Genomic DNA, 25,933 nt, shown 5'->3' with positions numbered 1-25,933 from the left:
GCAACGCACGTCCGAACACCACAGCGTGAGTAAAGGAACTGTCATCCGTGCTGAGTACATTCGCATACTCACATTAACAACACACCCTCACATAAACACTTTTACACGTTGACCCCCCCCTCCAGAAAATGCACAAACAATCCCTCACTTACACTTAAGGGTGTTAGTAGCCTAGTGGGTAACACACTCGCTTACCCAGGTTAAAATCCCACTTACTACCATTGTAGTGTCTCCAGGGGGGGACTGTCCCTGTAACTACTGATTGTAAGTCGCTCTGGATAAGGGCGTCTGGATAAATGCTGTAAATGTAAATGTAAAAAATGTAACTTAAAATCACACTGCAAATAAAATCATGCTTTTGCAGATTTCCCTGTATCACCCTGTATCATTCTAGTACCTAGACATGAATAGATGCCTCACTAACTAGGAAATCATTTGGGAGACTGTCACAGCCCTGAGAAATGCAGCACCTCGGTGCTGGCTCATCTCCAGCACGCTGACAGACAGGGTTGCACGTCAGGACACTTCCTCCAAAGTGATTAGTGTTAGGTTGGGAATCCTCACTGCACTTCCCCTTGGACTTCACATTTGCGTTGACGTCTGAGCTCAAACAAATAAAAACTGGAGTTCTTCTCCCGGGTTAATTTCCATAGTGTTCTGTAGCCACAAGATGACCACTGTGTTATGGTTGTTGGGGTCATTTGAGGATTTTCCACACCTCTGTTGAGAATTTATTTAGTTTCAGCTTCTGGTCCGGCAATTGAACGGCCTTTGATCAGCCCTGCAGCCTGCTGCAACGGAAAAATAAACAGCTTCCGTCACACCTTCTCAAGGAGATGCATTGCTGTCGGCCGGTTTCACACCCAGCGTTGGTCAACACTGACTTAGGTCAGAGTGGCCAGTGGCCACTGACAGCTAATGTAAAGTCTGGTAAAGTACGCAGGGCAAACATGAGTAAGCCCTCGCAAGACAGACTGAGAGTGTGTGTGCGAGAGGGAGAGAGAGAGAGAGAGAGAGAGAGAGAGAGAGAGAAAGGGCATTAGAGGACACTAAAACATAGTGATTAAGTGTTCAGCGACATGCCGCTTTCTGCAAAGGTTTGTTGGAACAGGACATCTTAATGATAATGTTTTCACCACAAACAGGCTGCAGAAGTGGAAGAATAGGTCGTGAGGATGCAATGATGCATAAGAGGGAAAATCTGACGGCCCCTTCCAGAAATCTCTATGTAACCTCACAGAGACAAATTTCAAACATGCACGTTTTATTACTCACTTTTTTTTTCTTCACAAAATCTGTTTGGCCTTGCCTGAAAGACCAGACACCAACACAGGGACACTGTGCATGTTGGGAAATTGACATCGTGTGGTCTCCTGTGACCAGTTCCATCCTCACGGTGTCCAGATTTCTCAGACTTTGCACGTTTTATGGATTAAAGAGTCTTTAAATTTGATTTTCCTTTGCTATTCTCAGAGTAAAACTTTCTTAGCATCATTAAGTGAAGTTATCCTCATTGTGATACACAGCATGCGCAGCGCACAGTCCACACAAACACAACGTGTCATCTGCTTTTAACCCTGCTTCACATTGGTGAGCAGTGGGCAGCCATGTAAGGCGCCCGGGGAGCAATGTGTGGGGACGCTGCTTTGATCATTGCTTCCTAACCCACTAGACCACCACTGCCTCATTATGGGAGAACGTCCCATAATGCAAATTTTCAGTGGTTTCTAATTTACAGTGAACTTCGCTCAATGCTGCAGTTAGTGAACATAACAATAAGATCAGTGCAGTTCACACAGGAGCAATGCAAAACACAGGCACCAGCGAAACCGATGAAACTAAAAATATACATCCAATAGGCAGTGAGTGTGGTGAGATGCCTTCAGTTCTTTTGCTCCACCCCATGGCCAAAGGCAAGTCTAATCTAGTTTAATCCATCTGAAGAGTGACGTAGTTAGGTCATACCATGTTGAACCCCACCAAAAAAATTTATTTCAAATGTCTATTTCAAAGAAATTACAAAAAATCTAAAACTCTTTCCAGTGGCATTGGTAGAATCATTCCTATTAGTGCTTAGGACATCTGAGATTTCATGGATTGTTTATATAAATTAATGATTAGTATGTAAATTCAAGACGAAGAAAAATGAACAATCCCTTTGGTCTATTTTTGAATGACGTGTATTCCCAAAAGCTCAAAACTCAACTGACAGAAGTAATAATTTTCTATTTAATGGGATTTTGTAGAGAGGAACAGATTACTAATATAACTGTGGCATCCCCTCAGAGACCTTTTAATAACCATTCACCTTTGAAATGAAACCTGTAGATTCCAGGACAAAGGAAGTCTAGTGCTGCAGGCACAAACTCCAGACTCAAGGTTAAGTGTCTGTTGTCTGTCAAGTTGTATTTCCTACAGTTAGTAAAAGAAGCTTGTTTAAAGTTACAAATTAAGTGCTAAATGAATGGGGTCATGTATTTGAAATGATGACTCGACTGTAAAAAGCCGACCAGTGGAACATGTTAGCAGTGATAATGGTGTGATAAAGGCATCATGAAGAACATATCATGTAGCAGCCATTAGATTATATTGGGTGACAAAAATCTGAAGACATCTGACGCTTGAGTCAGAATGGCATGTGTGTTAGTCTCTCACTAATCTCTCACTAGTCTACATGACTAAGTTTTAGGTACTTGTTCCTGTTTATTACATATATTTCATGACATCTTTTATGTAAATACGATGATCAGCACATACTCTTTTAATCTTGCCACGCCCTTCAGGGATGGTTTTCAATTTATTTCAAATGCACACTGTGAAAGTTTGACACTGCACACTACACAGACACACATCCAAACACAACTTTTCTTTTTTTAGAATTTGGTGGGACTAGTCTGAACATTGGAAATAAACCGAGACAGAATTCCATGTATGAAATATTATTAATTGTTACATTATATGTACATGTTTTTTGTGAATATATTAAAAACAGAGCTGGTTATACTTTATTAATTCTGAAGGAAATTGTTTCTCCGCTTTTAACCATCACCCTTGGTGAGAAGTGGGCAGCCATGACAGGTGCTTTGCTCAGTGGCACCTCAGTGGACCAGGATTCGAACCGGCAACCTTCTGATTATGGGGCCGCTTCCTTAACCGCTAGGCCACCACTGCCCCATGACTTAATGACTGTTGGTGGAGACAGGCAGTGATGGACAAACTGCATCTTATCAAGTTATCTTGGTTCGTCTGTTTGGCTGGTTACCTCATATTGATCAAACAAAGTAGTCCAGACAGGGGAGGTGTACATCATTTCCGTAATAATGACTGCATGGACACAGTCATACATTTACCACATTTCCAGGCATCTGGAAGCTTCACTATGAAACTCGCTGCTCCAAATGGCTTTACCGGCTGTTCCAGTCTTTTCATGAGCGGAAAAATTGCAATGTTGGCACAAGGACCTCGTTGAAGAAAAAAAACAGTAGTGAGAGTGAAGCCAAGATTAGTTACAGGAACATCACCATCCGTGACCAAACAGTGGCCACCTCTGTGCCACTCTGGACATCTGAGTCAGTGCGGTTTACCCATCACACGAGCATTTGAGGTTTTATTATTTGCCACCACAATTATGGCTTCTGTTGTCCTTTCTGTGCTCCTTTACTCAACGCAGAGAGATTCATTATGGCACTCAAGTGTTTGGAAAGAAAATATCAGTTCAGACGAAGCCTCCATGGTCAAACATTAGTCACACAGGAATTTTTTTCTTGGTTTATTCCTGTAATTGTTTTCGACTTACTGTAAACTTTAGGTTTTGCGAGGCGTGTGGAAGACTTGTAAAAAATCGCTTGTAAAGTTCTCAGACGTAAGACACATTTATATGTCCAGACATACTGTATGTAGCCCTGCGCACGTCCTTTCATTTTCACGCTGTCTGTGTGACGAGGCGAGTGGCAGTACAGGCCCGCGGTGACTCAGGCGTGGACACGCGACCGGGTGTGACTCACGGCACAGCACAGGAGCAGACAGGTGAACATGGAACAGGGGGAGGGATCGGAGGGAGACTCCTCTAAAGAAGCCTTTTTACACCCATCAAACAGCAGTCTGATAGTCGAGTGGAGACGGTATCTCTGAGCGCAGCCCAGGTCCTCCTCCTAGGCACTCTTACGCGTATTAATGACATAAGATTGGAGAAGAGTGACTCCCATGAGCTCGTCCCGGGGAGCATTAGTGGTGAACTTTTCCCCCCAGAGTGATGGAACACAGGCATGGGCTGACAGTGCTGCCCTCACCATGCATTCCTGTCTCTGAAAAAAAAGGTTTTAAAACGTGAATGTCAGCAGTGAGCGGAAAACATTTCACAACAACGTCAGATTTTTCATTACCGTGCAGTGTCGATGGACAGCCATGAAAATGCAAGTCAGCTTCATGCACAACGATGTGATGTGTGAGTGTTCCCCCACAATGAACCTAAACGGGTCTTCAGTCAGCCCACTGTTAAAAACTGTACATACTGGTAAGGGTCAAAATGTCAAAAAGTTTGGGCGCACCTATTCATTTATGGATCTTGCACTTTTTTATAGAAAAAATAGAACAAAACTGAAATAACACAATAACAAAAAACTTGTAATAAAACAATAGCAAACAATAGCAAATGCGTTTCTTGCATTGGATTTGGATGAAATAAAGTGAATTCTGAACAATATGCCGAAGTTGAAATTGTCCGCTCCGAACCCCGTTCTCTGGCCTGGTGTGATCGGTGGGAGGGGCTCCCCGTCCTTGCGTCCGGAGCGCACGGATAAAAACGCGCTCCAGCCCCCGGCTCGCCCCACCAGGCACCAGCAGCACAGGGGGGAGGCTGGCTGAGAAGTTCGCTGCCGACGTTTGAAAGCCTCCGTAGCGGTCGCCCTCGTCGGTTTCTGTTTTTTTTTAAAAATTTTTTATAAAAGCGCAATTTGGAGAGGATGGTGCGCGGCCCGCTCCGGGCGCTGCTGCTGGCGCTGTGCGTCGGCGGCGCGGTCCACTGCATGCCCAAAGATTCGGCAAGGATGAAGAGAATGACGCAGCAGCAGCAGCAGCAGCAGCAGGTCGTACCCTCCCCGGACGATCCGGGCTCCGTTCCTGTCCTACCAAGTAAGTTGCCTGGCAGGCGCGCAGGTCCACAACTTTTATTATAGGGTTGAAATAAGAAGATGCGTTGGTGGGGACCCTTGTCCACCCAACCAGAACAATATCAGAATAAAAATACAGCATAAAATGCATGGAAATTATATATTATTTTGTATGACTTGGATTGATATTTACGTAATACTTTACAATAAATGTCCAGTTTGGTTGTAACAGGCTTTTTCAAGTCACAGTGTACTTTGGTGTGCTGTGGTGTGAACGAAACCTTGGAAAACTGTTGTTACATGAGCATATTTAAAAAAAAAAAAGTTTGGGAGACTGTGTGCATTCACCTTTCTTCTATAGACAGATGCACGGATAACGGCCGTGTTTATAGGGTAAACGACCAGTGGGAGCGGACCTATCTGGGCAGCACACTGCTCTGCACTTGCCAAAGTGCTGCAGGGATTAAGTGTGTAACAAAGCCCGAAGGTGAGGATACACGTAGCCTGATCTAAATAAATAAAATAAAACCTGTGTAGAGCAGCATTGTTGGTTTTGATGGTGACCATGAATACCAGCATCCAAAAATGAAAATGGAAAACTCTCCAGGTATTTGTGTTATATAAATTGCATATGATTAAGCAAATTATTTTAAATGGATGCTATTTCCACATAACAGCATCCATGTTGACCAACCAGCATTAAGAGTTAGTCATTCCTCTTGCGTCTAGGACAAAATGTCCAGAATGCAACAAAACATGCAGGTCACCAGTAAAACCGGCAATACTGACTGATCTATGCCTAGATCTTGGGCCTAGATCCTCCTTCATCTGGAATAATTCCCCACCTAACACATTTAACACATTTAATCTAGAATTAACAAGACCGGGATTCAGTTGTCAATCATGGAAGTCTGTGTAGTCCGTTTTTTCCATTGTGCGGTGTTGTGCACTTTGCTGGAGACGCTCTCCTAGACCCTTTTTTAAAGATGCTAATCTCCCAGGGTCTCTTGCAGCCGAAGAGACCTGTTATGACAAAATCAACCTGCGGACATATCGGGTTGGAGAAATATACGAGCGGCCCAAAGATGGCATGATCTGGGACTGCACATGCATTGGCTCCGGTCGAGGGAAAATCAGCTGCACCATCGCCAGTGAGTTTCAAACTACGTAAGAGAAATTGTTCAGTACCACCAAGCAGAATCTCCTGCTAATCGTCCTGACTTTTTACCAGACCGCTGCCATGAGGGTGGCCAGTCGTATAAGATTGGTGACACCTGGAGGCGGGTCCATGACACAGGCAACTATATGCTGGATTGTGTTTGCCTTGGTAACGGGAAAGGAGAGTGGACCTGCAAACCAGTAGGTGAGTGACTGAAGGGCCAAAAGGGCCTGTTTTTCTGTGAAAAAAGTCAATATTTGCGATGACACTGGACAGTTTGAAGTTCACAAAAATGGTTCTTGGAACCATTAAACATTGCAAAAAAAAAAACAGGGCAGAAGATTCAGCTGTTCAGGTCAAACTTCTGGTCCCCTCTTAACTCACATTTGGCTTTATGTGGCAAAAAGCAATTATTTCTGATGATCTTGTCTGACTGACCCTGTAGTCCAGATGGAAAATGGCACCTCCTGATTTAAATACAGTACCCTGCAGATGCTGAATTTCTTGTTAGGAGCTGCACATGTTTGGAAAAATTATGCGAAAAGGCATGGCTTTGGGGTTAAACGGATTTCTCTCCTTTAGCGGAACGTTGCTATGACAACTCAGCTGGAACATCCTATGTGGTTGGTGAGACCTGGGAGAAGCCTTACCAGGGCTGGATGGTCGTGGACTGCACATGTCTGGGAGAAGGCCATGGCCGCATCACCTGCACCTCCAGAAGTGAGTTCACGTTGCCTTCACATCAAAGCCAGATGTTGTCTTTGGGTCATTGAAAATGATCCATAGTACAGAGGTACTGAGTACTATAAGGTCAGTTATAGGTATATGATAAATCCTTCATAGCTGTTGTATGGAGCTTCAGAATTGCACCAGTCATCATACTGCTACAAAAACAGAACAAAAAAAATCCAGCACCTTTCTTACATTTTTGCACCATAGCATTGTTTATAGCGGCATTAAGGGAAGGGCGAGCACCACTGCCACACTTTAGCTAGGTTCCTTGCATTAGCCTGTGAATATGCAGTCGGCACGCCCCGATGACATCGCCACCCCTGAGACTTGCAGCTGTGTACGGAGTGGAAAAAGACAGAGCGCCTGCTCCAGATCAGGATTACAGGCTGTTAAGGGGAGTAGGAGAGAGGGAAATGCCATTAGGGACATTCTGGGCTCGTTTCAGCTCTTTCCTGACTAAATGGTAAACAGCACCTCAAAATTGTCGGATCCACATAGTGACGTTCTTGTGGTTTTAAAGTTTCTTTAATAAAAGAATCTGCTTTTGGGGACTTTTATCCGTTTTATCAGAAAATCTCTTATCTCTGAAGAACTGTTTAACAATGGCTTCACTTCTGACTCCCACAGATCGTTGCAATGACCAGGACACCAGGGCATCCTACCGCATCGGTGACTCCTGGACAAAGTCCGACGCCCGCGGGAACGCACTGCAGTGTCTGTGCACAGGAAACGGCCGAGGCGAGTGGAAGTGTGAGAGGCACTCGTCCTATCAGACCACCGGTGAGTTGCGTCCATCTCACGGTGAAGGACACGCCTGGCTTCTCTGGCTTTCACTAATGCAGTCATTCTCTCCATACCCTGGGCGTGGAAAAAGGCACTGCGACTCACGTGACCCAGATCAAGCCAGCGGTGTACCAGCCAAACGCTCTGCCCGAACCGCCCACAGAGGGCACCTGCAGCACAGACTCGGGCGTGACCTATTATGAGGGCATGCGCTGGATCAGGACACAAGGAAGCCAGCAGATGCTGTGCACATGCCTGGGCAACGGGGTCAGCTGTGAAGAATGGGGTAGGTTGGAGAGCATCCGTCCATGCGTCCATTTCTTCATTCCGCAAGGAGCCGCTCTCAAAGCACCTTCCTTTCGTCTCTCGCGCTGAACAGAAGGTCAGTCTCAGGTCTACGGTGGAAACTCAGACGGCCAGCCGTGCGTATTCCCCTTCGTGTACAATGGAAAGACGTACTACTCCTGCACGTCTGAGGGCCGCACTGATGGTCAGCTGTGGTGCAGTACATCGTCAGACTATGATACTGAGCAGATGTACTCTTTCTGTACTGAGAAGAATGGTAAGCACCATGAAAAACGTTCGGCATGTTATTCTTTTCAATCAAACACTGAGACGCGTGTTGTTCATTGCTGTGAGGTGTAAGATTTCGTACTTCCTTGCAGCTCTGGTGGTAACGCGTGGTGGAAACTCTAACGGTGCTGTTTGCCAGTTCCCCTTCATCTACAATGGACGCAATTACACAGACTGCACTGCGGACGGACGACGTGATGGGATGAAATGGTGTGGTACCTCCACCAACTACGACGCAGAGCGGAAGTTCGGCTTCTGCCCCATGGCTGGTGAGTTGACTCACTTCCAGGAGCAAATCCAGAATATGAATGTGTGTTAAAGAGGAAATGTAATTCCAATGAATGAGCTTAACAATCCAAGAGGCATGGAGAGATGGACATGGATGCACACAGCAACGTATCATGTCATGGTGCTGCTCTCACCACAGCTCACGAGGAGGTGTGCACCACCAGCGATGGCGTGATGTACCGCATGGGTGATGAGTGGGACAAACGCCATGATGTTCTGGGTCACATGATGCGATGCACATGTCAGGGTAATGGCAGAGGAGAGTGGAGCTGCATCGCCTACTCCCAGCTCAGAGGTACATGTGGCCACCTATAGCCCCATTCATCCACATTTGAAAGTGCAGCAAAGGGAATGTCAGTGGTAAGTGGGAGCAAACAGTGGTGAAATATTCATTTTGTCTTTCCACAGACCAGTGCATTGTTGATGGGCAGACCTATGAGGTCAACCAGAACTTTGACAAGCGGCACGATGAGGGCTACATGATGAACTGCACGTGCTACGGCCAGGGCCGTGGACGTTGGAAATGTGATGCTGTCGGTGGGTGCTGCTGCTGGGCTCTGCTTTAGACGTTGTACAGTAAATGTACAGTAAAATGCAAAGGTCACCATTTGGACATTCTTGACCTTTTTGATTGAATGGAGCACCATTTCCTCCAATTCTCTTCAAGCAGCTAAATTCAACAATGGCTTCCTCACACTCACTTTGTTCACTTTTCCAACACTGAAAAAGCGAAGCGCTCCCACACGTGTTTAATCGCACACTCACTTTTCTCACATTTTCTTCTCAGACCAGTGCCAGGAGCCCGACACCAGGGTGTTCTACCATATTGGAGAATCCTGGGATAAAGTGCTCCATGGCGTCCATTACAAATGTTACTGCTATGGCAACAAGATTGGAGAGCATGCCTGTGAGCCTCAGCAGTCCTTCCCAGGTATTCAAATACACCAGCTACCTTCCTGTGTTATGTCAGAGCCCGACTGGATACTGCACTCTCCAGAAAGGGGGCACTGGGGGGGCTTTCTGTGTTTTGTCAGCCTAGAAAACGTGTGCATTTCTTTGTGTCAGGTGGGACACCATTTGCTAGTTAATTTATGGTTTTCTGCCATTTAATAGTACCTCCCTACCTCCTGCTACATCTTAAACAAACATTGAAGTTTCCTCTGTCGAGGGGGCTCTGCACTTTGATGTTTGCCAGATGGAGTGGGGTGTGGTGCTGTGCTCCCTCTCTCTTGCCCTCCCTTCCCGTTCTCCTCCCCTCCTTTGCTCCTTTGTTATTCACTGCGCCCCGCTGAACCGTTGAGTGGTGCTGTTCCATCCACCTGTGTGACATTAATCATCGACACGCTCCCACCGAGCCTCAGTGTGATGTGACGCAGTCACACGTGGCCTGGTTCCGGTTAAAATCCGATTTTGCTCAACGGAAGGGAACCACAGAAGTCGTTGTAATAACGACAGCGGTCGGTGGCACCGCAGACTCTCCGTACAGAGATATGCCGCTTGAATCTGGTTTGCAGGGTATGTACTGTATCTACAGTGTGTTTTCATTTCATTCAGGAGTGACCCCTTCAAAATGACCTCAGTCCTGTAAATTGCTTGCAGCTGCAGTGTGGATTTGTGGGCCGGCGTGCGGGACAAAAGGAACTTTTGGCCAAGGAAAATTTATGTCTAAGTGTGATTTCTGACACACCGTTCAGACTGCCCACATTTAATGTCTTGAGTTGAATCAAAACCTGTTGTGGCTTGCGAGTTATCCTAGAGACTGATTGTGATGCCAGTAGTATTTTGGTCTTCTTGAACTATTTCAGTGAGTTTGCTTGAGCCCAACATTGCAAATGGTTAAAAAGCTCAGAAAGCAAGCCAAATCTGTTAACCTTTGTTAATCAGGTGGCCATGGTCCAGTGAGGGTGATCATTACAGAGGCGAGCAAACAGCCCGACTCCCACCCCATCCAGTGGAACGTCCCAGCATCTGTTCACATCACTACCTACATTCTGAAGTGGAGAGTGGTAAGCGTTTACCCTGATTTTCCCATGGAAGCACACCCCACTGTGCTTCAAATCAACACATTTTTCATGACATTTTTCTTTACTTCATCACTAAGCCGTGTAGAGAATGCTTTTTTTTTTTACTTGAATGTTTGCGTAATGCCAGAAACATACCAGTGTGTTTAGACACACAAAAAAAAGCAAAGTCAAGTCCTTGAACTGTAAGCATTCACATGGAGTGAGCAAGCATTTGGGCTGATGTGATATTTACTGGAAAAATGCATCAGATGGTTAATGTGTGCCTCTGAAAAAGGCTGTAATTTTCCAGACAGAACATGATTTCTTTTTGCATTTGAGAGAACGGTCAAGGACCTCTCCTTCACTTGCACGCATAGACACAAACACACTATCTTCATTTATACCAACTTTTACTTTTCTGGTTGCTTCTCTCTCTGTTTGTGTGGAAGGTAGGCATGCTGCCCTGCAGCTGGACGTCAGGTCAAACAATTCCATCACTGCAGCAGCCAAGAAAGAGAAAAAAAAGAATAGTTGCTTGTACAGTGGGCCCAGTGTACGTAACAATACCGATTTAAAACACAGACTTGATTTTTTTCCCTAGAAAAACACCAATAGGCCATGGCAAGAGGCCAAAATCCCCGGACACATCAACTCATACACCATCTCTGGGCTGAGGCCTGGCCTCACCTATGAGGGCCAGTTGATCAGTATCTTGCGCTACGGTGGCCGTGAGCTTACACGATTCGACTTCACCACTACCTCTGGCTCTCGTAAGTGGCTTCTCTCTTTTCGACTTTCCTAATTCACTCTTACAGATTTCATTTGCTGCCTGTTGAAAGCCATCCTTCTCGCCACTATCCACAGTAAGGGAAAGCGAGGGAGAGACCGACCAGCCGTCTCCAGTTGTGGATATATCAGAGTCAGTGACGGAGATCACATCCAACAGTTTCGTCATCTCTTGGGTTTCTGCGTCCGACACTGTGTCTGGCTTCAGGGTGGAGTATGAGCTCACAGAGGAGGGAGCCACTCCCATGCATATTGGTCAGTCGCTGTCACAACTTGCTTTCACTGATTTCATCTGCACACTTCTTTTGTTCATATTCGAAGTAGAGTTTGTTTTTTGCTGAATTTGTTGTTGCCGAAATGGTCTTTAATTTTTTGGGATTTCTCTCCCTAGACCTTCCTCGGACATCATCTTCTGTGGTTATTAACGATCTTCTTCCTGGTCGCCGCTACAATGTCCGGGTGCATGAGCTCTCACCCAGTGGTCAGCCTACCCTGATCCTGACCACAACACAAACCACTGGTGGGTTGCAGCTCAAGCCTTAACTTAGCTTTAGAGCTTATTCCTGTTTTTCTCTATTCCAAATCTGCTTTCCATCCTCATCACAGCCCCTGATGCACCAACCAGGCATGCCATTGATAATGTTGGAGAGGCCTCCATCGTGATCAGCTGGTCTAAGCCACAAGCTCCTATCACAGGTGAGGGACCTTAGTCCCCCGTGGCCACACACAGCTCAATGGAGGGACCAGCACTCCTGATTTTCATGTGGATCTGTTACAGGCTACAGAGTGGTTTACACACCATCCATCGAGAGCAGCAGCACCGAACTTACTCTTCCTAGCACTGCCGACAAGGTAACCCTGAGTGACCTTCAACCTGGCATGGTCTACAACATCAGCATCTATGCTGTGGAGGAAGAGCTGGAGAGCGAGCCAATCTTTGTGCAGGCAACAACACATGGAGACCCAACACCCCGTATGCTGTTCTTCTCTGTTTCTTCTGTATTCAGCTTCTGGATATTTGCACTGGAAGAAAATGTTCAATTTATTGCATGTCAAAGTAGAAAATCTGGAGGCTTAAGATGCTATGCAAACAAACAGCAAATTGGTCCAGTCTGTTTTGTACAACATCACACCTAGTTGTAGTAAAAGATTTTAGTGCCAGCACAGCCTTACTAAGAATGGCTTGAAAAAAAAAAAAAGATTTATGATAAAAAATGAATTATGATTAATGTCTGCTGGACCTTTCTGCAGAGGAAGTGGCCGCTCCCACCGACCTGCAGGTCTATGAGGTTTCCGACGTCAAGATCACCATCACTTGGACCGGGCCCCGTGAGGTTTCTGGCTACCGTGTGGCCTACACTCCCGTCACCCCCGGAGGATCTGCCCACAGACCCCTGCAGTTGCCCGTCACCCAGAACCCCTACGCTGAGATCATGCACCTGCAGCCCGGCACCCTCTACAAGTTCTACGTCTATAGCATCCATAGAGGAGTGGAGAGCCAGCCACTGGTTGGCGAGCACTCAACAAGTCAGTCGTCATGCTCGATAAGACACAAAATGTCCACCTCTCCTGCGGTGATTTAACACTGTGTCTGTGTTTCTGTGTTTTCTACAGAGCCAGACAACCCCACAAACGTGCGCTTCTCAGATGTTACAGAGAACACTGCCATACTCACCTGGTCGGCCCCAAGGTCTCAAGTGACTGGCTACCGTCTCTTCTTGCTAGTGGGAGGCTCCAGCCCCAAACAGCAGAAGATCCCTGGTCACCTGACCCAATACACACTGGTCAACCTGCACCCAGACACAGAGTACACCGTCAGACTTCACTCAGAGCAGGGTAACACCGTCAGCGAAGGGGTAGAGAACATTTTCACCACAGGTGAGCTGCACCAGCTTGTCAAGATACATTTTCTAAATACCTCAAAAACATGTTGGTGGAATTCTCTCTCTCTCTCTGTCTGTTTCAGCTCAGTCCATGGGCAGTGCTCCACGTTTTACCACTGACGTCACTGACACATCTATCATCATCACTTGGACCCCAGTGCCCCGTTTTAGCTACAAGGTAAAAACGAGGAACATTTCATTGGGTTTTATGTTGTATTGACATTAAATTCACTCTCCATGCACGCTTTGACCCTTTTCACTCTTCCACACTAACATCCCTGCATTGTTGTTGTTCCTTTTCCTGCTCAGTTGTCGGTCAGGCCGAGCCAAGGAGGCGAGGCTCCCAGAGATGTGACCTCTGAGTCAGGCAGCATTTTCATCTCAGGCTTGACCCCTGGGACAGAGTACACCTACACCGTCCAGCCAATGGTCAATGGACGCAAACATGGCAACCCCATCACAAATAAAGTAGTAACTTGTAAGACATCATCTATCTATCTATCTATCTATCTATCTATCTATCTATCTATCTATCTATCTATCTATCTATCTATCTATCTATCTATCTATCTATCTATCTATCTATCTATCTATCTATCAAAACAATCAAACAAACAAATAAATAAAATATATGAATGAATGTTGATTATGGACAAAAAAAAACCCTGCACAGTTTAAGTGATTGAAATCTTTTCTGCTTTTCAGCCTTGTCTCCACCTACCAATCTAAACCTGGTCCCTAACCCAGACACTGGGGACCTCACAGTGCAGTGGACAGACACCACAACACCCGGTAAATATTGACCCTCCTCCCACTCACAGTTGTCTCTGTGCACACTGGACTGTGGCCCTGAGTGTGTGGAAGTTTGTGTGTGTATGTATATGCACACATGTCAGCCAAAGCCACATCTCTCACTCTCCCAAAAGGAGGACCTTGGTTCACTCAGCAGTTCTTGGGTTTTGAGTGTTCTTGTGGAATTCATTTTTCATGGCGAAGCCCACTTTGACCTCTGTTAACTTCTTTTTATGGCCCAGACCACTTAGGTGCGAGTGTTTGTGCGTTTTATCTTCCACTGTCCATTCGTCCACAGACATCTCAGGTTACCGAGTCACGTGCACCCCGATGGATGGTCAGCGTGGAAACTCTGTGGAGCAGTTTGTGAGGGCGGGTGAGACCTCTTGCACGCTGGAGAACCTGAGCCCAGGAGTGGAGTACAACATCAGCGTCTTCACTGTCAAAGACCAGTTGGAGAGTGGGCCTGTCTCCACCAAAGTCACCCAAGGTAAGCCTTTTCAGGCTGCCTCATCACAGCCTGAGTCTCTACTGCCCATGTCTCTTGTAAACAGTCACCATGGAACCATTTTTAGCTCCGCTGTCTCCACCCTTTTCTAAAACCCCATAGCTCCCCAGGCAGCAATTTCTTCTTCTGAGGAAACTTTCCATAAAAAAAGCAGTAAAGACCATCTGCAGAGACCATGTTACTGCAGCTGAAGTGCAGCACTGCCTCACCAGGACAACATGAATCACAACATCTACCCCAAAAGCCTACAGTCTACAGCCACATGATCTAGAATTACAGTCCTTTACCCAACCAGTCCCTGCAAAGCATGTGAATCGAGTTCATATGCTGCTGGCATCCCTCTTGCCTGATCCCCAGATCATCATTAATTGATGAGCTCATACCATGAATATCCTACTAACAAAGTTAAATCAAGCATCATATTTTAAACAGGACACACCATGTGTTTGTGTGGCTTATGGTTATGCCTAAATACCGTGCATGGCAAATTAGCAATGTTGACCTGTCATAGCTGCTTTTAATTGGAGATGATGGCTGAGCATGAAAATATCTGTGCAATGTTAATTCATCTGTTATGGATCCATTTGTGTTTCATATCACATGATAACTGCGAAGCTGCATGGGTCGTGATAATGACATAATTCCATCCATTGTATAATATGCCTCACATGCTTTTCCTAATTTGACGTGATTGCCTGTCTTTCTGTCTTTGTGTGTTTTTCCTCCCCCTTCCTCCCAATACTCCTTTGCTAAATCCCTTCCCCGGTCTAGATGTGCCTCGGCTAGGTGACATTTCTTTTGTCAGTGTTACCGACACGACTATTGGCCTGCGGTGGACGCCACTTAACTATACAGGCATTACTGGCTATCACATTACGGTAACCGCAGCGGGGGAAACTGTCCCCATTTTCGAGGACATGATCGAGGTCGCGAGTGGCTATTACACAGTGCGCGGCCTGGAACCTGGCATCGACTATGACATCACCGTCACCGTGGTTACAGAGAGCGGCGAGAGTGAACCTACCACCATCACGCAACAAACACGTCCGATGCCCGGTGAATTATCCCCCTTCAAGTGTAAAAAGTGCAGATTAGAATAGCACAGCATGTAGCATTTGGTGTAAAACACTGAGTGTCTTCCGTTGTGCCAGGCAAAGTCAACTGGCTTTGGAGAACACAAATTGAAATCCCAAGACTGCCATGATGTTTAAGGGCTAAGGGAACTTAATTAGATGTCTACAGTTGTATTGTATAAAAAGTCTTATATTTTGCATGGCTCTTTGGAACAGTATTTAGCTTTTAGCTTATGTTGTTAGTATAAATTGATGGTTATGCATCACTGTTTTTATGCAGAGCAATTTAGTGCTTAATTATAGCATAATGAATTTCCAGAAGAAAAAAATATTATTATTTCATTTTGTAAGTACAATATGGACATAATTTACAATACTTACCATACTTGCTTGTCCTTCAGCAATCCCTGCACCCACAAACCTGCATTTTGGTGAGGTGGGGCCAGACTCCATGCGGGTGTCGTGGACAATCCCTAGGTCCACTGAGATCACACGCTTCATCATCCGCTACCACCCCGCCAACCAGGATGATGACATTGAGGAGATGAACGTTGGAAGCACCACAGACACAGTTGTTCTACCAAGTAAGTCAAGGCCGCCAGATTACAGTGACGTAAATTGTGATCGGCAAACGTTAATGTTTACATGGGAAGCTCATTCTGAAATAATGTCAATGCTTTCTTTCTCTCTCTGTCCATTTCAGACCTGCACCCTGACACGGTGTTCCAGGTGAGCGTGGTATGTGTGTACGATGACCGCGAGAGTAACCCTGTCACAGGCACACAGAGGACAAGTAAGCATGGATTCTCAAATAATAAAATGACAATGGATTCAGTTCATCCTTTAAGATCTCCATGTCCCCTTTCATAGCTCTGGACTCCCCAACTGGTCTGGACTTCTCTGAGGTCTTTGCCAATTCCTTCACCGTCCATTGGCTGGCCCCACGAGCCATCATCACTGGCTACCGACTGCGTTATCAGATGGCCAGTGGTGGACGTGCCAAGGAAGAGCGGCTGCCACCAACCCGTAACCAGTTCACCCTTACCAACCTGGTGCCCGAGACTGAGTACATCATCACCATCTTTGCCCTCAGTGGCAACAGGGAGAGCAAGCCCCTCGTCGGCCACCAGTCCACTGGTACACATCTGTGTTTTCTTTTTAAGCCACTCCATTGGTCAGGTACTCAACAAAATTGCTTTCTGTGTGTATTGATGTTCAGCACTTATTTCCATGTAGTCTCTGAAGCCCCTACTAATCTGGAGGTGACCTCCTCCACACCCACCAGCCTCACCATTAACTGGGACCACCCCGCTGTGACTGTGCGTTATTATAGAATCTCCCATGGAGAGACAGGTGGGTAAATTTTACATTTTATAATATATTATCTTTTTATAATATAATTATAAGATTCTAATACATGCATATTAAGTAAGTTATTGCTATTTCTATTGCCAAAAGGATAGGAATAACTTCTTAGCTAAAATTTTAGCTTTATTAAAAAAAAAGATTTAACATAGAACACAGAAATAGTTGGTGCCAAAAATGTGTCTTATGCCCTATTCGGATCTCACCCCTCTTAATGTTAACATTGAACGGTATTATGTTAATACGCTTTAGGCCAACATCCCACTGAGTTCACTGTTCCGGGCACCCAGTCAACTGCCACCATCAACAACCTGCATCCCGACACCGAGTACACCATCACAGTGTACGCTGTGACAGGGCGAGGGGACAGCCCGGCCTCCAGTATGCCCATTTACATCAAACACAGAACCAGCAGGGTGGACAGCACCCGTGGTGAGTGTCTGTGGCATTATCTACAGTATGTTCCAGAAAACCTGGGTAGAATCGGCTCTGCTATACTGCTACTTTTTTGTGTGCATGCTGACTATTTTTCACTCGTCGCTTGTCTCTTTCTCCATGTCTGGTTCACAGATGTTCCATCTCCCACTGACCTGGATGTGACTGGAATGCAGGACAACTCAATTACAGTGCGCTGGTCTCCCGCCCGTGGCCCCATCACTGGGTACAAAGTCAGCGGTGTTCCCAAAAATGGAGCTGGACCCTCTTTCTCAGAGGTTGTTGGGCCTGGTAAGTAAAAGCATGTGTCTGTTGTTGAGAAGCTGTTTCCTGCTTGTGTAAAATAACTGTGTTCTGCATTGCTAAGAGTCCTGTGTGCTTTGGATTTGCAGATAAGACAGAGCTGACCATCACCGGCCTCACCCCCTCAGTGGAGTATGTTGTTAGTGTGTATGCACTTGGTAAGGGAGGACAGAGCCCCCCTCTGGTGGAAAGTTCTGTTACAGGTAACAGGTTCCATTTAACTTAGACTTAGTTAGACTTGGAAATGTCACAAGGTTAAAATGTGCTCAGTTGATTTTTTTTTTTGTCTAAAGTGATTTTATTGGAATAAAATATTGCCTTAATTACATTTCCTCAGTTTCACTGAAAAAGAATGTGCATACATTTTATCCCTCCACAGGTGGCAGTGGAGAGCACCCCACCGACCTTTCATTCTCAGATGTGGACACCACCTCCCTGCGCATCACCTGGGACACCCCAGCGGGTCGGGTGACCTCCTACCGGGTCCTGTACACCAGCTCAGAAGAGGGTCAGCGTGAGCTTCTGCCTGCTCCAACTGGCCGCGACACCAGTGCCGTGCTACACGGCCTGCATCCCAACACCCACTACACCATCCAGGTCATTCCCATGCAGGGACGCACGCCCAGTACTCCCATTGTGGGCACCCAGATCACAAGAGGGCCCACAGGTTGGTACCAGCTTTATAAAGATGACACTACACTTTTTAAAATAAACATTTATTATATTATACACTTATCAGACCAGAAAGAACAATTTTGCTGTTGCTTTTATGACAATCAATATTTCTTTAATAAGAGTAGTCAGTGTCCTGTTGAGACCCAGTGCCAATGTCTGTCAACCCCCTTTAAAATGTGAAAAACAGACACTGAACTGAAATTTCTGTAATTTTTTTATTACATCTGAATCCAATGTGCACATCCTTTTTCCCTCCACAGCTGGCAGTGGAGAGCACCCCAGTGACCTTTCATTCTCAGACGTGGACACCACCTCCCTGCGCATCACCTGGGACACCCCAGCAGGCCGGGTGACCTCCTACCGGGTCCTGTACACCAGCTCAGAAGAGGGTCAGCGTGAGCTTCTGCCTGCTCCAACTGGCCGCGACACCAGTGCCGTGCTGCGTGGCCTGCATCCCAACACCCACTACACCATCCAGGTCATTCCCATGCAGGGACGCACGCCCAGTACTCCCATTGTGGGCACCCAGATCACAAGAGGGCCCACAGGTTGGTACCTTTTTACTCTCACGCTTAACTAAAACATGCCACTTTGTTTAAGACTTTACATCACACTTGTAGTGGGGATGTTCTGTATGGATAGTCTGTAATAAATCATGTATGCTTCCCCAGCATCTGGTCCAGTGCCTGCCCCCACCTCCCTCCAGTTCACCGAGGTTGGGCCCACCTCCTTCTCCATCACATGGCAGTCCCCCAATGTCAGACTGTCTGGCTACCGTGTGGTTGTCACTCCCAAGGATCTGGGAGCCCCTTCCAGAGAGTTGAATGTGGCTCCTGACTCCAGCCAGGTCCATGTGCCAGGACTAATGGTAAAGTTAGAGTGACCGTCATTGGCTGTTTAACAAGTTACCTGTTGTGTAGCTCAGTTACCTTGTTAAACAGCATTTCATTACTGTTCTCTTTTGCAGGTTTCTACTGTGTACGTGGTCCATGTTTATTCCCTGAGAGATTCCTCCACCAGTCCTCCTCTCACAGGCGAAATTGCCACCACTGAGAGTAAGACTTTCATGGGCAATTAGAAGATCATTTTAGCAGCTTTGAAATTGTAACTTTTTATACAGATGTTTCTCATAAAAAAAATCTTTGCCAATGCAGCCATCAGCCCACCACGCCGCGTGCGCATCATGGAGGTGAGGGACTCCACCGTCACACTGAACTGGAGGTCCAAGATTGAGCCAATCACTGGCTTTTTAATTGAGGCTGTTCCCAAAGACCAGCGCTACCCAACCATCAGAACAAATGTTCCTGGAGAACAGCAGACTGTCACCATCACAGGTTTTTATTTTAAACACATCTCAATAAACATTAAGATAGTACTGTATGATGTTGAATGGCAGAACATGGTAAAGATGTTGTGTACATTAATGTTAATTAATGTTAATGTACATTAATTCCTCTGATATCTGACAGGGTTGCAGCCTGGTACTTCCTACACCATCAACTTGTACACTCTTAATGGGGCGTCCAGAAGCGCCCCCTTCACTGTCACTGTCAAAACAGGTATATTCTTTATATAGGTATATGTCTTTTATTCAATTGGCTTCAAAGAGGAGGTTGTTACATACAGAATTTATCAAAAACAAGAAAACAAGCTGCAGAAGATACTTCTAATCGAAGAAGTGCCAACATGAATAAGACATGGAAATGGATCATGCTGACAGAGCTGTAGCGCCTAGGAGAAGAGCTTTAACAATGTGTATTGTAATGGAAAATTTAGATGCTCTTATGATCTAGTTTAAACGGTAGATTGGTAGAAAACTGTGTGCCGGCTGAGGAATTTGGGAAAACCTTGAGCCGAGGTGATATGAATTATTAGCACAGCCTGCAAAGAGACTGGAGGCTCCTGCCACACCTATACGCGTAAAAATGATGTTCTCAGTCATAATGTAAATGTCAGGTTATGTCCTGAACTTCAGGTCACAGAGCAAGATGACCCGATGCTGAATAAATGATAAATGTGTCTGTGTGAGATTGTCCACACCCCCTCTGAGCTGTTCAATTTGCTGAGATGTCCTCAATGCGGGCTTGTGAGACCTTTTGTCCTTTCCTCAGCACCATTTGGCTGGTATTGTCCTTCTGTAAAATTTTTTTAAATTTCCACTACAGTATCATGAAACAAACATTGTTTTCTTGTTTTTCTGCAGAAGGCCCAGCTGTCCAAGCCCCCACCAGCCTTCACTTCACCGCTGTGTCACCCACCTCCATCTCCTTCTCCTGGCAACCGCCTGTCACCCGAATAACCGGCTACTACATCACATATGAAGAATCGGGAGGAAGCCCTCGTGAGGTCACTCCAAGGCCCCATGCTGGCCAGAACTACGCTACCATATCAGGTACGCTCCACAGCCTTCACAAACCACAGATTCCTTACTTTTGTACAAAACATACCACAAGCATACGTAAAGGTAGAAAATGATGTCGATAGCACAGTCGACTGTGATGACGGTGTTGCTGCGTTAATGCAGGGCTGAAGCCGAACACCGAGTACGTCATTAAGATCATCGCCCTGCAGAACAGCCAGAGAAGCACCCCACTGGAGGGCAGGACCAGAACCCGTAAGTCTGACAACACACACAATACAAACAAACTCACGCCAATACCGACACACACACACACACACACACACTCAAAGGGAAGTGCACTTGCAGTGCAAACTGTCTTTTTGTTACTGAATGGTAAAGGTAGACAAAAAGTGGTTTTGGCAAAGCATCATGCTGCTTTAGAGCTGCTAATGCAGATTGCAGCTTTTAGGATTGGCCGATGCTGACAACCCACGCCTCCTTCCAGGAGCTTCGTTTTAGACAACGAGACATCTTTTATCTTCTTTTAACATCTGTGAGCCGCATACTTTTTGAATAGCATTGACACTTTGGTGACCATGGAATCCATGTCAGGGGAGCTACAGTAGATGTTACATTACAAAGTTTAAAGGGTCTGTGTGATGGACATTCTTTTGTGTCATTCTTTTGATTGGTTGTTAAGTAGCACTCAACCTAGAGCATAAGCGAATCAGCACTAAGAACAGACCTTTGAAATGTGAAATCTGGTTGTAGCTCACTGTAAGATGTTGGTTTTGTGGTCACCCTGCATGTGATTCAAAAGGAAAATGGCAGCAGGCTTTTGTTGGGATCCAAGCTAACAATCCAAGCTGGATTGTTAGCAGCTCCACCTGTTGGCTGCAAGCAGTATTGCAGTGAGATCTCCAGCACCCTCCCATGCTTTCCGCCTGCGCAGCTTTGCTCCTAACCCCTCTCTCCCGCTCAGGCCCAGACTCACAGCTTCTGCCGCCTCTGCCCGCGCGCCCTGGCACCGACCACTTGGATGTGCCCGAGGTTGACGACAACACTGTGCACGGAGCCGGCAGCGACAGCCATGGGCAGCATGTTGAATACACAGAATACAACAACCAGCCTCAGCAGCCACAGAGGCCCCAGTGGCCCCAGCTACAGCCGCAGCCACACCACCCCCTGATCTACATCCCTGCACCGGGGCACGACGGGGTCCGGGTTCCGGTTGTGAGGGTAAGTGAAGAGCCTGGCCATGGGCCCTATGGTTTTCCAGAGAATGAAACGGGGAGGCCGCAGGAGGCGCAGACGCAGACAGTCATCACCTGGCAGCCACTGCAGCAGAGCTCGTCCTATTTGGTGTCCTGCGAGCCTCTCACATATCGCGACGAGGGGACCTTGCAGGTGAGAAAAATCTAAATGCATATCAGCAAGCATTTTTCTAACATTTACATTTGCGTGAACATCTAATCGAACATTTTTCAGATGAGACTACCAGGAACCTCCACTAGTGCCACATTGGTTGGCCTGACATCAGGTGCTTCCTATAATGTCATTGTTGAGGCTCTGAAGGACGCACTAAAGCACAAGGTCTTTGAAGAGGTCATCACCGCTGGCAACACACGTAAGGATTTCTTACTTAACACCATTTGTGTTCAATTTTAAGGTTGGCACAAAGCCAGCCAACCCACTACTGTCAACCTACAGATATTCTCCTACATGTGTTTTCATTGATGATATGAAAGTGATCACTACCAGTCAAATCAGACAAAAGTTACACCTACTTTGTGGTGGTTATGGAGACTAAGATGTTGAATGCAATAAACATATTTAGTATTTGTTGTATTGGGAGAAGTTTGTTTAATCATTTTTTTTTAATCAGAGTCGCCTCTTTTTACCTTCATGGCTGTTATCGTCAAAAGTCGTTTCATGAGACGCTTATTAACATTAGTGAATGATAAGGAAGTGTTCAACATAAACCTTCAGGACTGTTTGAAACCAGACCAATTGTCTGGTTTAGAGCAGCCAAGAATGTGAAATGCTGCCATCACAGCAAAGCTCCCTTATTTGGGGAGTCCTGTGTTTTCAGCTTCTATAATGTGAAAAATGCAATAACCATAAATGACTAGATGTGTCCAAACTTTTGTCTGATAGAGTATATATCAATGTTGGGATTATAGGTACATATTAGCAGTTTTCAAGCCAAAAACGTGCATGTAAAAATAGACTAAATAGATTTTTGCAGTATTCAGTTGTCATATAAAGAATCACCTCTAGATGGCAATATACAGAACAATTGATTTAAAATCAACCCTTTGTGGTCTCCTAAACCTATTTTACACAATTGTTTCAACCATAATGTTGACCGAATATGTCGGAAATTGAAAATGAATGCATCTTATTTTAAATGTTGGCTCATTTTAATACATTACTGTCAATGAAATGTGTTGCTTTTATACATGTACAGTAGTCACAGAAGGAGTGCCAGCCAATGGGGATGCGTGCTACGACTCCTTCACAGCTACCTATCACAACGTGGGTGAGGAGTGGGAGCGTATGTCTGAGACCGGCTTCAAGCTGTGGTGCAGGTGCCTCGGCCTGGGCAGCGGCCACTTCAGATGTGACTCCTCTAGTGAGTACCACACTGGTCCTACTTGGAAATGGGATGTACTGACTTGATTTCAGACACTATAGGCTGCTTTTGACAGACTAGTTGGATTATCTTATGGTCCTGAGAAATAGAGGATTAGAGGATCCCGCATGACTCTAGAACTGAATAATGCTTTCAGGCCGAGGAAAATAGCTGTTTCTTTTATGCAGAATGGTGTTATGACAATGGCAATAACTACGCCATCGGTGAGAAATGGGACCGCCAAGCGGAGAACGGCCACATGATGAGCTGTACCTGCCTGGGCAACGGCAAGGGAGAGTTCAAGTGCGAACCACGTGAGTCTTGATCTTCTGTACCAGACGCAAGCTTTGTACTTGTACGCTCTTCCTGTCATAAAAACGGTGATTTCCCGTTCCCTTGAAGATGCATCCACATGCTACGACAATGGGAAAATGTACCAGGTTGGAAACCAGTGGCAGAAAGAGTACCTGGGAACCATCTGCACGTGTACCTGCTACGGTGGACAGAAGGTATCCGCCCGCTGGCCGCCAACGTGCCCGGTGGGCTCACCACATGTACATGAGCGTTCGCTCATTGTGTGTCTGTCGCAGGGATGGCGTTGTGAGAGCTGCCGACGGCCGGGGGCGGAGGTGGATGCAGATCTGCTGCACCCGGTGAACGTGGACGCCTACAACCGCTACCGGGAGAACACCCTGCGTAAAGTGGTGAGTTGCCCGGGCAACTGCTGCATACTCCGTGTGCATTCGAACTGAGTCAGTGCGAACCCTTAAAAACGTTTTCCCTTGCACATAGATGGCCGTCCTACAACCTAAAGGTCTGAGGTGGGTCTTACCGGTTGTGCTTTAAGCAGGGCCGTAAAAGCCCGTTCTGGAGCCCTTTTCGGGTTAAACATCTGCAGTGCTGCTTAAAACGTGGGAAAGGATAGTGGACAAAGATGCATCACAGACATCACAGAGTGATCCGGAATGAATAATAATGATTTCACAGCTGCTTAAGGACCCGGTCTTAACACCACGGTGATGTCATGCGTTTGCTAATTGTCACACATTTAGCAAATCGAACCGTTTTAATAGTGCGGAGACCAGCGCAAATAAGAGTTTCACACTGTACATTGTCTGCTATCATTCATTTCTGACATTGCAGTAAAATCCTATTTGCGCCGGCTTTTGTGCTGTTAAAATACGGCCCACGGAGTCATGTCAGGTATCATGATAACTGGGGTGCGACTTGACATAGTCATGACAGACCGACTCTCACGAGCGTAACAACCAAGAGCTTAACGCTTCGAAATCGTTCACTGTGTGACTGCTAATCCTGCTCAAGTATGAACACCAAGGCCAGATTTACGAATCTTACGTGTAACGCCTACTGTACATTCCCGTAATCACGCAGCATTTGGAGTTGAAGTTGAGCTTTACTGTCATTCCAGTTACATGCATGTTAGACGGCACATAGTGAAACAGAACAACGTTCCTCCGGAACCTGGAAAAGATTTAGGGACATATGGGGGGCACTCATCCTTACAACAGGGTTCTGCGATGGAACGTGGAGAGAATTAAACTGTGCAGGGCTGGGGCCTTCCGCGCTAAAATATGCTGTAAATATTTAAATTCTCAAATCAGCAAAATCTGGCTTTGAGTTCTACAGCGAGCGTGAAGGTGGTCAGACTGCAACGTTTCTCATGTTCTCATGTTTCCGTGTTTCTAGAACATCCAATGCCCCATTGAATGCCTCCGGCCTGAGCTCATCGCAGACGCCATCTCCCCGCCAAGGCCCAGCGAATAAGCCTCAGTGCCCAAAACCCTGCGGCCAGTTCCTCATGCGTTCCATCCGGGCCCTTCGACTGAGACCCTCCACACAAGCCACCCGTTGACGTCCGGATTTAACGCTGCCTTAACTTTGCCAACCCTGCGCTGCTGCTTCCCAGATTTCTCCGAATGTAACTCCCGCCCTCTGCTGTCTTCGTAGCGCTGATTACGTGGAGTTTTTGTTAAAATGACGCGTTTTGGTGTTTCTTTTGGAACCTAATGAACATGGAAACAAATAATAGCAGCATTCAGTAGTCAACTGAAAAATGAAACGAATGTCCTGAAAGCCCATCCTGTCACGTCGCTATGCAACTTCACTGAAATTCGGAATCCTTTTTTATTTGTACTATGTGTAGTTGCTGATATATTTTTGTACGTAAAATGAAATGAAATCAAGCACTGTTTTAGAGAATGTTGCTGTGCCACTCTGTGGTGCGTTGAGGTTCGCTTCTAACCCCAGTTCGAGTTGTCTTCATATTTTTTTTTTTTTTTCAATGACTAATTGACGCTTACTAATCTTTCCAATGTTTATTGCATCTTTTATTTATCCCATAGTTGTTGAACTGTTTGATTTGAATGCTAGTTCCAGGGTGTAAAAGTTTGTTTTGTACTGTAGGTGCCCAAGTCCTCACTACTGTTTTTTTTTGTTTTTTTTAAAAGACTTTCAAAGAACCTCAAAACAG

At 46.0% G+C, this 25,933-nt stretch overlaps 1 protein-coding gene across 5 annotated transcripts; it reads left to right on the top strand.

Annotated features, from left to right (window-relative positions):
* The first annotated feature begins 4,850 nt into the window (after window positions 1–4,850).
* Window positions 4,851–25,930, top strand: fn1b (fibronectin 1b). Of its 5 annotated transcripts, none has more exons than XM_028978849.1 (47): window positions 4,863–5,130; window positions 5,470–5,595; window positions 6,122–6,259; window positions 6,340–6,471; window positions 6,850–6,987; window positions 7,627–7,779; window positions 7,874–8,068; window positions 8,162–8,344; window positions 8,448–8,624; window positions 8,783–8,938; window positions 9,052–9,180; window positions 9,431–9,574; window positions 10,528–10,649; window positions 11,248–11,416; window positions 11,511–11,687; window positions 11,824–11,952; window positions 12,039–12,128; window positions 12,211–12,405; window positions 12,684–12,959; window positions 13,047–13,310; window positions 13,399–13,493; window positions 13,625–13,793; window positions 14,021–14,107; window positions 14,406–14,597; window positions 15,387–15,671; window positions 16,090–16,272; window positions 16,392–16,481; window positions 16,559–16,825; window positions 16,925–17,041; window positions 17,306–17,485; window positions 17,624–17,779; window positions 17,881–17,994; window positions 18,171–18,458; window positions 18,727–19,014; window positions 19,138–19,334; window positions 19,434–19,521; window positions 19,621–19,800; window positions 19,936–20,025; window positions 20,670–20,858; window positions 20,991–21,080; window positions 22,087–22,214; window positions 22,296–22,434; window positions 23,278–23,442; window positions 23,631–23,756; window positions 23,845–23,951; window positions 24,033–24,146; window positions 25,150–25,930. In XM_028978849.1, exons 1-47 carry the CDS (start codon window positions 4,962–4,964, stop codon window positions 25,225–25,227), a joined length of 7,464 nt encoding a protein of 2,487 aa, XP_028834682.1. In that variant the 5' UTR covers window positions 4,863–4,961; the 3' UTR covers window positions 25,228–25,930. The 5 variants fall into 5 exon arrangements, with proteins under 5 accessions (XP_028834683.1, XP_028834682.1, XP_028834679.1 ...); XM_028978846.1 differs by having other exon boundaries at window positions 21,790–22,214; XM_028978847.1 differs by lacking the exon at window positions 5,470–5,595 and having other exon boundaries at window positions 4,864–5,130; window positions 21,790–22,214.
* The last annotated feature ends 3 nt before the right edge of the window (window positions 25,931–25,933 follow it).

Source organism: Denticeps clupeoides, chromosome 5 (genome assembly GCF_900700375.1).
Source record: "Denticeps clupeoides chromosome 5, fDenClu1.1, whole genome shotgun sequence".
In the NCBI taxonomy this organism is placed as follows: Eukaryota; Metazoa; Chordata; class Actinopteri; order Clupeiformes; family Denticipitidae; genus Denticeps; species Denticeps clupeoides.
The sequence above is the reverse complement of the archived record's forward strand: the minus strand, read 5'-3'. Positions and strand labels throughout refer to the sequence as shown.